Source organism: Taurulus bubalis (genome assembly GCF_910589615.1).
Source record: "Taurulus bubalis genome assembly, chromosome: 19".
In the NCBI taxonomy this organism is placed as follows: domain Eukaryota; kingdom Metazoa; phylum Chordata; class Actinopteri; order Perciformes; family Cottidae; genus Taurulus; species Taurulus bubalis.
The window spans coordinates 13,920,927-13,935,189 of NC_136607.1; the positions used below are offsets into that span (position 1 = coordinate 13,920,927).

General features: G+C 40.4%; 1 protein-coding gene across 1 annotated transcript; it reads right to left on the minus strand.

Annotated features, from left to right (window-relative positions):
- Positions 1-1,396: 1,396 nt before the first annotated feature.
- On the minus strand, positions 1,397-2,341 carry LOC306751320 (myosin light chain 4). The gene has a single exon (XM_079234882.1). It carries the CDS (start codon positions 2,270-2,272, stop codon positions 1,667-1,669), a length of 606 nt encoding a protein of 201 aa, XP_079091008.1. The 5' UTR covers positions 2,273-2,341; the 3' UTR covers positions 1,397-1,666.
- Between the last annotated feature and the right edge of the window lie 11,922 nt (positions 2,342-14,263).

Sequence of the window (14,263 nt, forward strand, 5' to 3'; positions counted from 1 at the left end):
TGGCAAATGCAGACAAAAGGTTGTTATTAATGGCATCGAATCATGATGACCTACGACCATTCAAGGCCACCCATAATTATTATAACAGCAAGAGCTTGACGTCTGCTGAAATTGTGCTCTTTCCCCGTTAATCATTTTTGATTGTCCGGGTTGTGTTCGCGGCCTCGCTCCTCAGACTCGCCACGCTGCTTTGTCGGCTTCGCCAAGTGTTTTTTGAAGCAGCTGCACCTGTAGTGACGCGTCTCGTTGCGATCAGGGTTATATGCTGTCTCCCAGTTGCTTTTCAATTTAACCTTTCCAAGCGACTCCTACAATATTTTGATTTTTTTTCTTCTTTTTTTTTCTTTTATTCTTTTACAGCTCTTTGTCCGATTTTGACATTGAATAAGATACTTCTGATGATGTGGGCTTCCAGTACTGTCAACTACCCCGTGAATGAAAGCACTCTGCTTTTTTCAAGCGTTCAACCGCTTTCAGTTCACTGGTCCATGTGGCTGGATTTCAACAGCTCTCACCATCATATGAACTCGCACAACCCAGATGTGTGCGCCCCACTCAGTGCAAAACGATGGCGAGCCAAAAGAGGACAATTGACTTCTGAAGGAAGCTGAACATGACGCAATCTAATAAGAGGTCCTTTTGCACCATGGTGGTCAACATTTGCCTAATGCAGCTTTAAAAGCTTTTTATATAGTGGAGGTGTATCCAGTCCACTCTTGTTGAAGTTAATTAGACATTAAGTTGATGCACTGATCTGTTTAAGTGATAAACTGTTCTAAGGTTGCCACATTCTTATAGATGAGGACTTGCAAACAACGTGCAGTGCTCTTTCCTCTGTTAAATCGTGAAAACAAATGAACTCTAAAGAATACAACATATTATTTATACACTGTTCAACTGAATGTGATGCCACTAGTTTAACATTGTAGTTTAAAGCCAACACAAATGGCTCTGTCAGCCCCTCTAACAGAGGTGGGGTTTTATCCATGGAGCACCTGTCTTGTTGTTGTCAAAGGAACTGGATCAGGGCATGCATGTGTGTGATGTGTGTGTGTGTGTGTGTGTCCCTGTGTGTGTGTGTGTGTGTGTGTGTGTGTGTGTGTGTCCAGCATGTGGGAGTATATCTTGATCCACAGCAGCTGCCCCTCAAGCACTATGACAAGCATGCTCATTCAAACACTCTTTGTGTAAAGTAGAATAGAATCAAATCTGTTCTATTTTCAGATGCAGCTAAATCCTTTTTGTTTTTCGTCTCCCAGCAATAGTTTCCCCTAATCACATTAACACAGTTGATATGAAAAGTTGACATAAAATGAGCTCTTTTATCAGCAATCCTCTGTGAATTTCCACTTCAAATGTGAATGTTGGGGAGACTGAAATGACATTTGTGAGGCAGTTTATAATTATATTTCCTTTATTAATGAAGTTTTCGTTTTGGATGTCCATTTTATCTCACTGGCATTTCATTATACGTCACCGTGTTTATTAAAAATAACTAATCATAGGTCTTGCGGCCGACATTTTATTACTGAACATTGAATGCTGCTCTTGACAGAGAAATGATGTCACAGGTTAAGTGACATGCTCACCTCTACATGGACAAATGCTTAGCAAGGATCCAGAAAGTAGAGGAAACGGGTTCAGTCTTTATAGCGAAATGTCACTTTCACCCGGAGAGAACATGCTTTACAAAGGAAGCATAGTTGATACACCCGTTGGCATCCTCCTGACCGGACATCAGTCTGTCCACCTCGTCTTCCGTCATCCTCTCTCCCAGTGTCGCCAGCACATGACGCAGCTCCGCTCCCATGATGGTGCCATTGCCTTCCTTGTCAAAAACTCTGAGCCCCTCCACAAAATCCTCAAAGTTGCCTTGATCTTTTACACGGGAGATATGTTGCAGCATTGGCAAGAAGGTCTCAAAATCCACCGTTTTAGTGCTCATGTCCTCTGGCCGCGGTTTGCCGAGCACTTTGAGCACATCTGCATTGGTCGGGTTCTGGCCCAGAGCTCGCATCACGTCTCCGCACTGGCCATATGTGATCTTCATTTCTCCAGTCGATGTGCGGTCGAACAAGGTGAAGGCCTCCTTGAACTCCTCTATCTGGTCAGAAGTGAACTCAAGGGTGATGCTCTTGGGATCGAATGCCGGCTCCTTGGCCGGCTCAGGCAGCTCCACAGCTGAAGCTGGCTTAGCAGCTGGAGCCGCATCTTTCTTAGGCTCTGGCTTTTTGGGCTCAGGTTTCTTTGGTTCAATCTTCTTTGGTGCCATGCTAAGGAATTCAGAGGTGAGCTTGTACTTGCTGAACAACAAGCAAGAGTCTGAAGAGATTGGAAGGGATCCCCAAGCACAGAGGGCCACCACCTCTACCGCAGCTTTTATATGTGCATTGTCTCAGGAGCAACATAGCAATTTCCAACAGCACACTATAAAAGGAAGAAACCTGAAATAGATTCCCATAGCAAGTGATGTCAACATTAAGTATTGTTCTCAGCTGCTGTCATCTAGCCAATAGGGCTAGCCGCTGTCATTAGTGAGGGTCCAGTTGCATTAGGCCGAAAATGTTCTGTCCCTCTGATGGACAAAGGGATCACAGCACAATACATCAGCCCATGAGGGAGAGGGACACAAATAGATTTGTTCACTAACGGCTGAAAGTCTGGGAATCGTTGCTTTCTGGAACAATGCTTTTTTGAATTCACAAATAGTTTATACTTTTATGTCAGGGGTTTCATGATGAATCAGCACAGTTTGGGACTTGCCATTATGCAACATTGTATAATAAGGTACCGAAGGTCTGCCAACCTTATTGGATAGTATTTGTTCTATACGTTGAGCCATTTTAGCAATTGCTTATTTCCTCGATAAATGACAGCTTGCATTCTACAACTATTACTGAGTAGCTTAGAGTGTTACACCATATTTAGGAACGGGGCAAGCTCTAACAGATCCTAAAGGGACTCTTAATTAATGCTGTATTTAAGACTGATGTGCTGGAAAGGTCAACCAGTTAAGCCCTTGGATGTTAAAAAATACATTCGGTGACAGTATCAATTATAAGACAATCTACAGCTGTCTGCTGCAGGTCCCTAATTACAGTGATCAGGGCATTTTCAATTTAGATTATTCCTATATTATAAAATAGATGTTCAACTTAGCTACATGCTTATTGTATTATTTATAATTTACACAATTTACATTTAAGCTAAAGTACTGGGTATTTAAACATTTGACTGCTTGCATCCTTTGTGATTTGAATCTGTCCATTGTCTGTGTGTCCCTCTGCCCAGCTCTAAGTGCAATATATGTCGCACGGTCACAGAGTGGAAGCAAGGAAAAGCAATTCCATAACGTGTCTAGTTTATAAATACGTAATATGTCACCTGGCTTTATGTAGATGACTGCTCTGTAATACCATTCAGTGAATGATAAATTAACCAAGAAAACAGTCATTTAATTCATGGGACAGAGGGTGTATATAGAATGTGAAATTTTGTGACACAATCTTAATCATAACAACCTTAATTTATACATGCAGCTAAAGCCTGTCATGCGATAATCACATTTCTCTATCTTCAGCCCCCACTTGATTCAACAATCTAGAGCTTGAAGTCCTTGGGCAGTGTAGTAAGGTGTGTGTGTGTGTGTGTGTGTGTGTGTGTGTGTGTGTGTGTGTGTGTGTATGTGTGTGTGTGTGTGTGTGTGTGTGGTTGTCCTTAGCCTAAGATCATTATCTCCCTTCTCTTTGTTTTTGAGGTCACATGGCTTGTGAGACTGACAACTAATTTGTCGTCTCTTGGTGTGTACGTGCATGCAGGTGTGTGCACGTTTGTGTCAGACAGAAACAAAGAGACCTGCAGGAGAGGCCAAACGGAATGTCCTGGAATTTGGGGTTGGCCGTAGCTCATGGGGAGAGTGGTCGATCTGAAACCACAAGCAAGACACTGCTTCTTCTTACTGAAACGCCACATACTCGTGTACCATGATATTTCTATCATGGCCATTACAGACCACTATGATGTAATATCAGTTCAGTGCCAAGAGCCATTAAAACCTCTCACAATCATAGTGATGTTGAGGTTACACCAGATGAAGGTTGGCATCTTTAAACGTCTGCAAAGGGGAACCACATGGTGAATGGACCAGCGTTGGCAATATGACATCAAGGTATCGCAGAGAAAAAAACGTTGCAAATTCTGTTTGGTTGCTTGAGCATCTGACCGAAACTCTAGAGCAGAGCCTTTGTCAAAATGTCAGTCGGTTATACACAGATAAGGCGCTGGCTGTATGAGTCATGGAGGGACAGTCTTTTTTTTTTTTTCCTGTTTTCAATTAAAACTTTCTTCAAACAAGGTTTCAATCAGTAACCTGCTATTACGATGATTGAAGCAGTCGATTGCTGCTTTCAGCATCTGAAGTGAAAGTGATAATTTCATTGGTCCTTATAATAGGATGTCTGCTCATGTTAAACACAGACATTTTTCAGATCTTCAAAAACCATATTGATTTTCTGTCATTTTCAAAAGCTTTACTTACACTTTGTCACATTATTAATTCCTGACTATGTACTCTATTTGTCTGATTTGGGATTTTTAGACAGAAAAGGACATATTTTTGATCACAGTGTGCTATTTGTACGATCACATCTTCAACTTGAGTGACAGAGTTAATAAGAAAAACGATCAATAACATTATAAAAAAATGTTCTACAGGCTGATCCCTGTCAAAACTGAAGATCATGTTGAATATTGCTTGTCACTCCTGTTTTCCATAACTGGCAATAAGATGAAGAAGTCAAAATCCAGGATTGAAAGTTGGCAGGTTTATGGGGGTTAAAATGCAAGTGTCCCAGCATTAATTAACCAAATAGTGATGTTTTTTAATCAAATTGCAGTCAGGATGCAGTCAGCTCCGAAAAAAAACAAACTCATGGATATATTTGACAATACAATTGCGCAGAAAACAGACGTTGATCAAAACGTGAATGACAGCAAAAATAATGATATCCCACTATGTGGAATATGAAAAAGATAACTCAGAAAGCATAGATAATTGCAACATCTCTCATCAGTGTTCAACTGTTAATTAAACCAAAACATATATATTTTAAAAAGGCGCATCTGTCATGGCTGTGTGTTAGTCATATTTAAAGAGGATGTCACTTTTTTCCTCCCTCTTAAAACCTATTGACCGAACTCCAACCCACAGTAGCTATTCTGAGATGTTTTTGAACACAAGAACACAAAAATGTAAGCTATGTCCACCAAGCCCTACCTAAAGTCAGTCATTCCCTTCTAACTCCACTGGGTAAGTAATGTGTGGGCGAGTGTGTGCCTCCATGCCTGTGTTTTTGTGGAGGTCTTCGGGGTGTTTGTTTATATCTGTGTGACCAGGCGAAGAGAGAATGGTCAAAGACAGCAAGCCCCTAATCCCTGAGATAACAATGGGAATGAGGGCAGGCAGACCACTGGTCTGGTCCGCGCTAAAAAAAGAGAGTGATTGAGGCAGCGGTTACATTCCTCCTATGGCCCCGACAGGGTGTGACTCAGACTTTAAAGATTCAAGGTTTTGTTAAGTAGCTAAAAAGGGAAGCAGCTCTAAGCGCTTTTATCCACCTGGAACCTCATTGACTGTGTTGTGTGTTGAATTATTACCCTCATGTAATGAACAGAATACTAAAAGTATGGATTCTCCTCCGAGTATAAAAATGTGTCTTTTGTCTCGCACAGACAATTATTTTTGTCCTTGAAACATCCCCATTCAAATCAAACAAGTCTCCCTCTATGGAGAGCCAGCTCCTGTTTTCTGTTTTTCAATCTTGCTAAAAAATAATAATATACATTTATGGGATCAATATGTTGCAGTTGAGCAGCATCATAACAACTCCCAGAGAGATATAGCACTTGTTGGATCAGCTAATCTGGTGGATTTATTCTTCCATTCCTTTGTGCCGTATAGAGTGCAGTGAACAACAGCACACAACATATCTTTTGAGTCCAGTAATAATAGTGCGTAGTTCTAATGTATTTGACTGTTGCAGGAACCAGCTTGCACACATCTGTGTAAACAATTTAATTAAGACCATGTTTGATGAATTATAGTTGGTGAAGGCACTGCCTGTTCCAATACTTCAGCTTCTTAATTACACCAGACATCCATGTGTTCATTCTCTCTGCCCGCCCCATACTCTTTCCCCCTGCTCACAATGACAGAAATTGAAAAACTACAAAAAGGAAAGTGCATTTCACACTCTAGTGAAGCAAAGCAAGCAATTTGAAATTAATCAAAACACAATAAGTTTACAACATGATAAAGAGGCGCTGTATGTGAAATGAGTGGAGTCAATTTGCGATACTCAGCCCTATGTTTTATATTACAACCTTTTAAAATAGAAGTGGGCAAGAATTGCATTGGAACCAAATTACATTTTAGGTGAGAAATTTGAATAATTTATGGTTTTTTTTCTCTGATCATATACAGTCTTAGTTATCCTTTTGAGTAAATGGGATTTGCAAACATGGACATGTTTCTGTTCGGGGAAGAATGCTTTGTCTTTCATGTCGACAGTTATATATAGGAGCGACCTTTGTCATTAAAAAAAAGGCACACCATCAGTGAAGCCAAGCATTGAATGCCAGTACTCATAATAACAATAGCACTGACTTAACCCACTGAAGCTCGAACCGGAGAGGAGCGCATTTCATGCTCAGAGTAAGATTATCATATTTGAGTCCGACAATCTGCATATCTTGTTTCTTTTGATACATTTCCCATCACATACACCAGACTCGTTTACTTTTTTTTTATTAATTAAAGAATTATATTCTGATACATGTATCCTGAAAAAAATCAAGACCCTGTGAACAAGTTGGGATTTCTAAAATGTATATCTATTCAAAATGGATGGTTTACCTATTCAAGATGAAATGAGGTGATGTGGAAATGGCTCATTTATGCACAATTTGCTCATCTCAGGATTTATATACAAGGTTTAATGGTAATTGGGTCATAATGGTTTGTCATTTGTAAAAAGTGGCACCACTGGAAAAAGAAAAGTTTTGAAAACACAGAGCTAAAATATAAACTCCAAGAAAATATATGTATATTCATTACAAAGTAGAAAATAAAACATATAGTTAAATATTGTAAACATTATTATCGTAGTATCATAATTATGATATTACCAGCACAACAAAATGATCTGTGTATCTTTTTGTAGCTCTGTAAAAAAGTCCCCAGATAACCTTTCACAGGGGTTAGCTGGACAATGTTGATGACAGTTCAGTTTTCCTAAGTATGGCAACTAAGCCTGCAAATACGATTTCAAACTAAATCGCCTCTTTAGCATGCACGGGGACAATACATATTGCTGAATCGAACTTGCAACATTTCAATCCACTCTACCAACTTTTAGTCTCGTCCGTTATCTATATACGGTACATATGTCTGCACCAAACAATAGCTGTGCGATCACAGTGCACATCCGCCTCACGGGGAATGAGCACTATGCCTCCTTCTCACAAGCTCGGACTGGATCTCTGACAGGGAGATTAGGGAAGTTTCCAAGCTATTCATACCAGCCCTATTCTCTACAGAGTACTTGGCTTGGTGGCAGAATCCTCTCCTGTTCAGCTGGACTATTTCCGATGTGCCTCTGATGCTGTGTTTGGAGCGTGTCGCTGAATGGCTTTTACCTGTTTATCCCAGCAGCACACAGGCTTATGAGATGTTTTCCTCGAAGCTTACCAGGTGCTTTTCTCAGATGGAATGCTTGTATGTTTAATTCAGACCCTTAATCCCGGCAAAAGTGGACCAAACATGTATTCGGAGTGCTTTCCATCTACCACACGAATGTGGAGAATAAACTTTATCTTTTTTTTTTTTTATGCATTTCCACTAGTTTGTCTGTTTAATCCTGTCCATGGAGTAAACTGTGTCTGAACGGATAAGTAATGTGTCCTGACAAAACAGGAAATGCCTAGCCATGATGACACAAATCAGAATATATTTGATGTAGAAAACAGATTTGCGTTGAGCCATTATAAATGTGCAATAGCCAGCATTCTCCATAATACAGATTCTGCAAAAAGGCAGCTCAAGAATTGCACCTCTAGTGACCACACTAAGGTGGTTTGGCAGCTGGTGAAATATTGACATGATACATTATAGTTGCTATAGCTACTATGGGAATTATATCTGGATGTGTTCACTCCATATTTCACACCCCAGTTGTAACATGGGTGGGTCAATGTTGACATATTTTAGACCTGTATTTAACCAGTATTTTGACATGTTTAGTTATGACAAATTGGGCTTCATGCCAGTATATGTTTTCTCCAAAGACCTTGTTTGCTGACGAACAGCATTTTACAGTTGTGTGTATGCCGAATTCAGCACAAAATCAGATTGTGTTCTATGGTTATTTTCATTTCAGTAGAGCTAAAATGTTTCCTTTGATTCGTGAATACAGTTTTGATGTTTTCTCGTGGGCGCCGAGAAGAACGGCTGCTCCCTTAGTGTCAACTCACGATGATCAAATACATGTAAATTAGAATGATCTCAAACAGGTTCTTTCTTTATCTAATTTAGGATTGCTGTGTGGAATATCATTAAATAGACAGTCCAGTCAGTAAAGATATTGATGTTGATTTTAATTTCTTAGTTTAGCAAACTTTCTTCAACTCTCTCTTCGCCGAAAGAAAGATGGAAAGGTCACTCGGTCCATCTTGAAATGCCGCATCTGGTGCGGCATTTACACAATCAGTTGCTGGGCTGCAGAAAAAGCTTTTGTGTACATAGGCTCGTCTTTGCCAAATCTGGGTCTTTGTCCAGCATGACCAGTCACTCCCTTCAGCTGTAGATGTGACCACACAGCAGGGAAGGAGGATATTCATGCTTTCATGTTGACAAGAGTATTTACCAGACTGGCTGATTCTATTGAGGATATAAGTGGAGTGACGCTTCTCACTTCTCATGCTGTTTAATTAATTATCTACGACACCAAGATCATCATATTTCTGCAGTTGGTGTACACTAGTGATGTGTCCTTTCATGTCGAGGCTTCGATGCGCTTGTCGAGTAATCCAGGTAGATTTTGGTGAAGCGCGTATCGAGGCTTGTGTCGATGACTTATGTGGTGACGTTCAAAGCCTCGCGAGCCGGCCGTAACATGTGACTGATTCAGAAAATGGTTCGTGGGTTTGCTGTGCGATTTGAAATATAAGGGACAGCGAAACTCAATGCATTTCCCCCTTCCTCTCTGTACCCAGCTTCATCTGTGCCTCTAAAAGGGTATTTTATAAAGCAGGCGAAATAGTCTCAAAAAGCCCAGCACTGTGGAAAAGTTCTTATTTTTACTTAAAAAATTTGACACATCAACATGAACTAACAGAGCCGAGGCTCAAAACACCGATCCTCTGACTGAAAGTCGGATATTCTAACCACTGACCCACAGTCACATCATAACCCTCTCCCAATTTGTTTCGAGTTTAGATTTTGACCCCGCCATTATATCATAAAGATAGACACAACGTTTATAAGTTAATAATTGATGTATTGGCATCACAAACATAATTTATTCAATTTAAAGCTTCACACACCAACGCCATGGTGTCGTTATGATCACTCTGCTTGTTTTACATGCATTGTCCACTTGGTGGCGCAGTAGAGCAAATGAAGCATCATGAAGCGTCGGCACATGAGCGAACCAATTGGATGGAAAGCTTCAATGCTTCAGGAAGCTTCATCTCGCCATCACTAGTGTACACACACACACACCCACACACACACCACAGATTGAATCTTACAGTGCATGTTTCAAACAGCCTTATAAGACAAAGGCACATGGCAGGAAATAACAAGAGTGAAGAAATTACAAGTTTTTTTGTATTCAGAACAAAAACAATACAGTATTTGATCATACAGCATCAACTATCAGCGATTCAGATTCGTTACCCATTTCATATACATTTTTGTGTGAGATTGTGATGTGAGATTTTCTTCCAAAAGAGAAATGAGCTTTGGAAATTAGCTACTGACTCAATGCATGTGCAAGAGGCATGCCAGTGCAGCGCTCACGTGACTGCAGCTGAGACCCATGGGTGAATGAGGTTGTTGAGTGTTGGGGGGGGAGGGGGTTTGGTGCTTTGGAGAGTGTTAACGTTAGCTTTCAACAGAGTATGTCATACAAAACCCTAGATCTGTATTACCGCTGTTCTTGATAACAGGACCAATGAAAACAGGCTGGTGTGTGTGTCTCTGTGGCTTTGTGTGTTGTCTATAAGTGCTTGTCGCTCCACCCATTTAAGTGTCTAACACTGGCGCAATTACATAATACATTGACATACCTGTTGAATACCTTTAAAAGGATATAGTGCTTTTCAATTAAAAAGGCTCTGACTGACAACTTTTGGTAGAATGAGGAATGTGCTTTGTATTTTTTTGTGTATTTCCTCCTCTACATGTCACGGCCGGGTGTGGTGGGGCAGACACTCAGGTGCACAGGAAATGACAGACAACACGTGCGGAGAAAGAAAAGTCCTTTACTTCAGGCAAAGTTACAAAAACTGGATACACTGATATTCAATTCAACAGAGGAGGAGCCCTCTCCCCGGATGGACAGAAGAAATAAATGTCATGTGACCAGAAGGACCAACGTAACAGAGTTGCAGCACATTCAATATGACAGAAATTATTCATATAATGAGTGGCATGGACCACGATCCAAACACAGCCACGATCCATGTCAGCAGAAGGAGATAGAGAGGAGGGGCATCAGCAGGGCCGCCATGGTAGGATGTAGGAGGCAGGACCGGCTCCAGACAGCCACGACCCATGGAAACCTGAGGCGAGGAAGCACACTATGTAGTTAGTAATGTTCATTGAAGAGGCACTAATTCATCCAGAAGGAGAGAGGAGAGAGGAGCTCAGTGTATCCTAAAATGTCCCCCAGCAGTCTAAGCCTATAGCAGCACTTCTGAAAATTCAGATACAGGCCACCAGCTCGAAGGTGATGTACACACAAGGTTTACAAAGAAGACAATCTCGCAACTGACAAGGGAAAGACACAGACTAAATATACAGGGGAAGGCAGGCAACGAGGTATAGGTGGAAACAATGAGGGCGGGGCTTTAAAATCTTACAGGGGGAAGAAGGCACACGAGGGGGGAGGAGTCTGGAACGAGAACAGGTGAAGGGAATAAACAATCAGGAAACACTGGGAAGACACACAGAATACACAGAGTGTTACACAACGTTTAGATGTGTGACACACAGAATACACATGGTGTTACACAACATTTAGGTGTGTACATCTTTTCAGATGAAAATGTGAAAAAGATTCAGCCAATCAAAAAACAGGAATTTATTTTTCCGGATGATATATTTTATTCACTCTTCAATATTTTACTTCTACTCCGTCGTTGAGGATTTCAACAGCATTACAAACTATAGATTTAATGGGACTAATCAGTCCTCCTGCCCTTTACCAAGAAGGGGATGGACACTATAAATGTCACAAAGATAAAACACTTTAATTAGCTAAGAGTTAAATGAATTGCTTCATGTGCCAACGAATTGCAAAGTCTTCTGTTGGGGTGTAGCATCACATTTAGATACTAGGTTAATCTGCCAGTGTCACATCAGACGATAATCTCAGTCATTAAAAATGGATGTGCTTCCTCATCTACATTTCCTGTGCTCCGTGCTCACGTTGAAACATTTGCTGCAAAGACGCCGTTGTGCTTCGGCCCCTTGCAGAGTTTGCCTGTTTGCCTTGGGATACTGGTGCTGCATGGCATACTTCTATTGAGGAAATAAATGGAATTTATTTTTGACATAAGTAAACTGAAGCATCTGTAAATGCTAAATATATGCACATTTAGGTTACGGTAGGATTATGCAATGAGGAGAAATACTGTCACTCTTAAAAAAACTCTCACTGGTGAGTAGATATACATTTGAGAAAAGCCTTCTTTATAATGATTAACGGTAAAATGACGAATAAGTTACATTCAGCCACAAAAAGGCTGCCATTATGTATTGCTCCACTATATCTACTGTACAATTTTACAGAAAACAGCAGCACTGGGGTTTTTGAAAAACATTTGCAGCAGGCATTAAGATTGTAGCCCCAGAAGCCGGCAGCACAGTGAACTTTAAGACACATTTTCCTCATTCCGCATGTTAACATTCACTGTGTTGTTTGCAAACAGCTAGTTAACGCTGCAGGTTTAAAAGGTTAAGTTGATAGGTCAACTTCGCACATGTAAACAGCAAGCCTCTGGACACAGAAACAGCAGGGCAGTTATTTTTTAAAAGCCATTCAATTACATTAGCTAACCAGCTCCCAGTTAGTATCTCCACTACTTAATTAACTTAAATAGCTGCATTACAAAAAATGGCTGCTTTATCCATAGTGCTTTACAATTGTCCTCTCATTCTCCCATTCACACACACACACATGCACATGCACACACACACACACACACAGATGGCAATGAGCGACCATGCAAAGTACTGGCCTGACCATCGGGAGCCATTTGGGGTTTAGTTTCTTGCCCAAGGACACTTTGACATGTGGATATGAGGAACAAGGGATTGCCAAAGCTAATTCCAATACAGCCACTACAGTTGCAGGTCGTGGATATGCACGCGTCTCAGCAAAACCAGACCTGGAGATACGAGTGATATTGTGCCTTTTCAGGTTTCAGGTTTTGAGTGGTACTAAGCTTGGGCGATATAAGATTAAGGTGAAAATTATACTAGTTATCCACGATAGTGGTCCTCACGTGTCCGCGATAACAGAATCATATTCGACTGTTTTTTTTGCTCTATATTCAATTTTGCTCTACATTCAGTCTCTCTCTTTCTTTCTCTATGCTTCAATGCAATGTTGTAGGTGGAACCCATTGGAAAATAGTGACTATAACATTTAGGATCATCTCCATTCACTGACATAGCTCTCCATACGGAGCTAGATACTGGCCCAGTGTGCGCTTACCTCACAGGTAGGTTACATAAGAAAAGTGCTAGATCTGACTGTTATTGTGGTTATATAAATGTAATGTATGGCGCTGTTAGATTGCTGCTACACCGCCCCATTAATTCAATTGATGCAAGAAAGTAAGCTGTTTTTGACTGCAGTTAACTGTAGTTTTAAAAAGACGAACTGCCAACAAATATGGATTGATGCAAAACATTTTGTGAATTTTGGAAATTAATACTTCTATCAGTTTTCAATAAATCCTTGACGTTTGGACTAAGGGCTGAGACAATGACAGAAACTAGTACAGACCACCGAATCCCTCTCTGTGTGTGTGTGTGTGTGTGTGTGTGTGTGTGTGTGTGTGTGTGTGTGTGTGTGTGTGTGTGTGTGTGTGTGTGTGTGTGTGTGTGAGAGAGCAACAAAAAAAGTTGGTTTTAAACTAAATTAAAATAGAGATCAACAAAATGTCCAGTGATTTGTAAGTTGTGCAATAAACAAGTCAAAAGTAAGTGAAAACATGACAAATTCACCATCCAACCAAATGCACAAGTCCGACAGTGAATCAATCTGCATAGAGCAGCTGGACGAAAACTCCTAACATGGTCAGCAATCAAGCCTCAATCATCAGAGCCTTTGCAGAGGAAACAACATACAAGTGTGACAGCCAACAGTGGTGAGACTGTACGACATCAGTTACTACCGGATGATTGATCACATTTATTGATTTCAGCATGCCCTTGCTTAATATAGCAATTGCTGTCTATATTGCTGGCTATATAATATACATGTGGGTATTGCAACATATGCATCTCCAGTTCTTAAAAATGTATGTGCATTTTTTTTAATAATGTATAACACATGTAGTACATAAAGATAAGTCAGAAGTGGAAAAATAAACCAAAACAAATTAGACAAGCAAATGTGCATGCAGCTAACAGCCTTTCCGTTTTGGCAGGTGCTCACGCTATATTAACAGTCTTAAGTGTGATATTTTTATTGAACTAAATGGTATGCACAAGTAACAGCTGGGGCCACTGCATCAAAAAATAATGAGTTCATGAATAAAGACAGATATGATGAGATATACAGAGCCTGCTGGACTACACCTCTCCAAGGTAGCATGACTCTATACTGTTTGGATCTGGAAGGTACATGTTTGGTCATCAGCAAGTATGACAAATAAATTAACATTAATACATATATAATAATAATAATAATAATAATAATAATAGGGCTCCACCCTGAGATGAGGGACCAATAACAACATTATAAATTAA

Bases quoted from the DNA above. Each gene is read 5' to 3' on its own strand.
- LOC306751320 (XM_079234882.1), bottom strand. From the start codon at position 2,272: ATGGCACCAAAGAAGATTGAACCAAAGAAACCTGAGCCCAAAAAGCCA.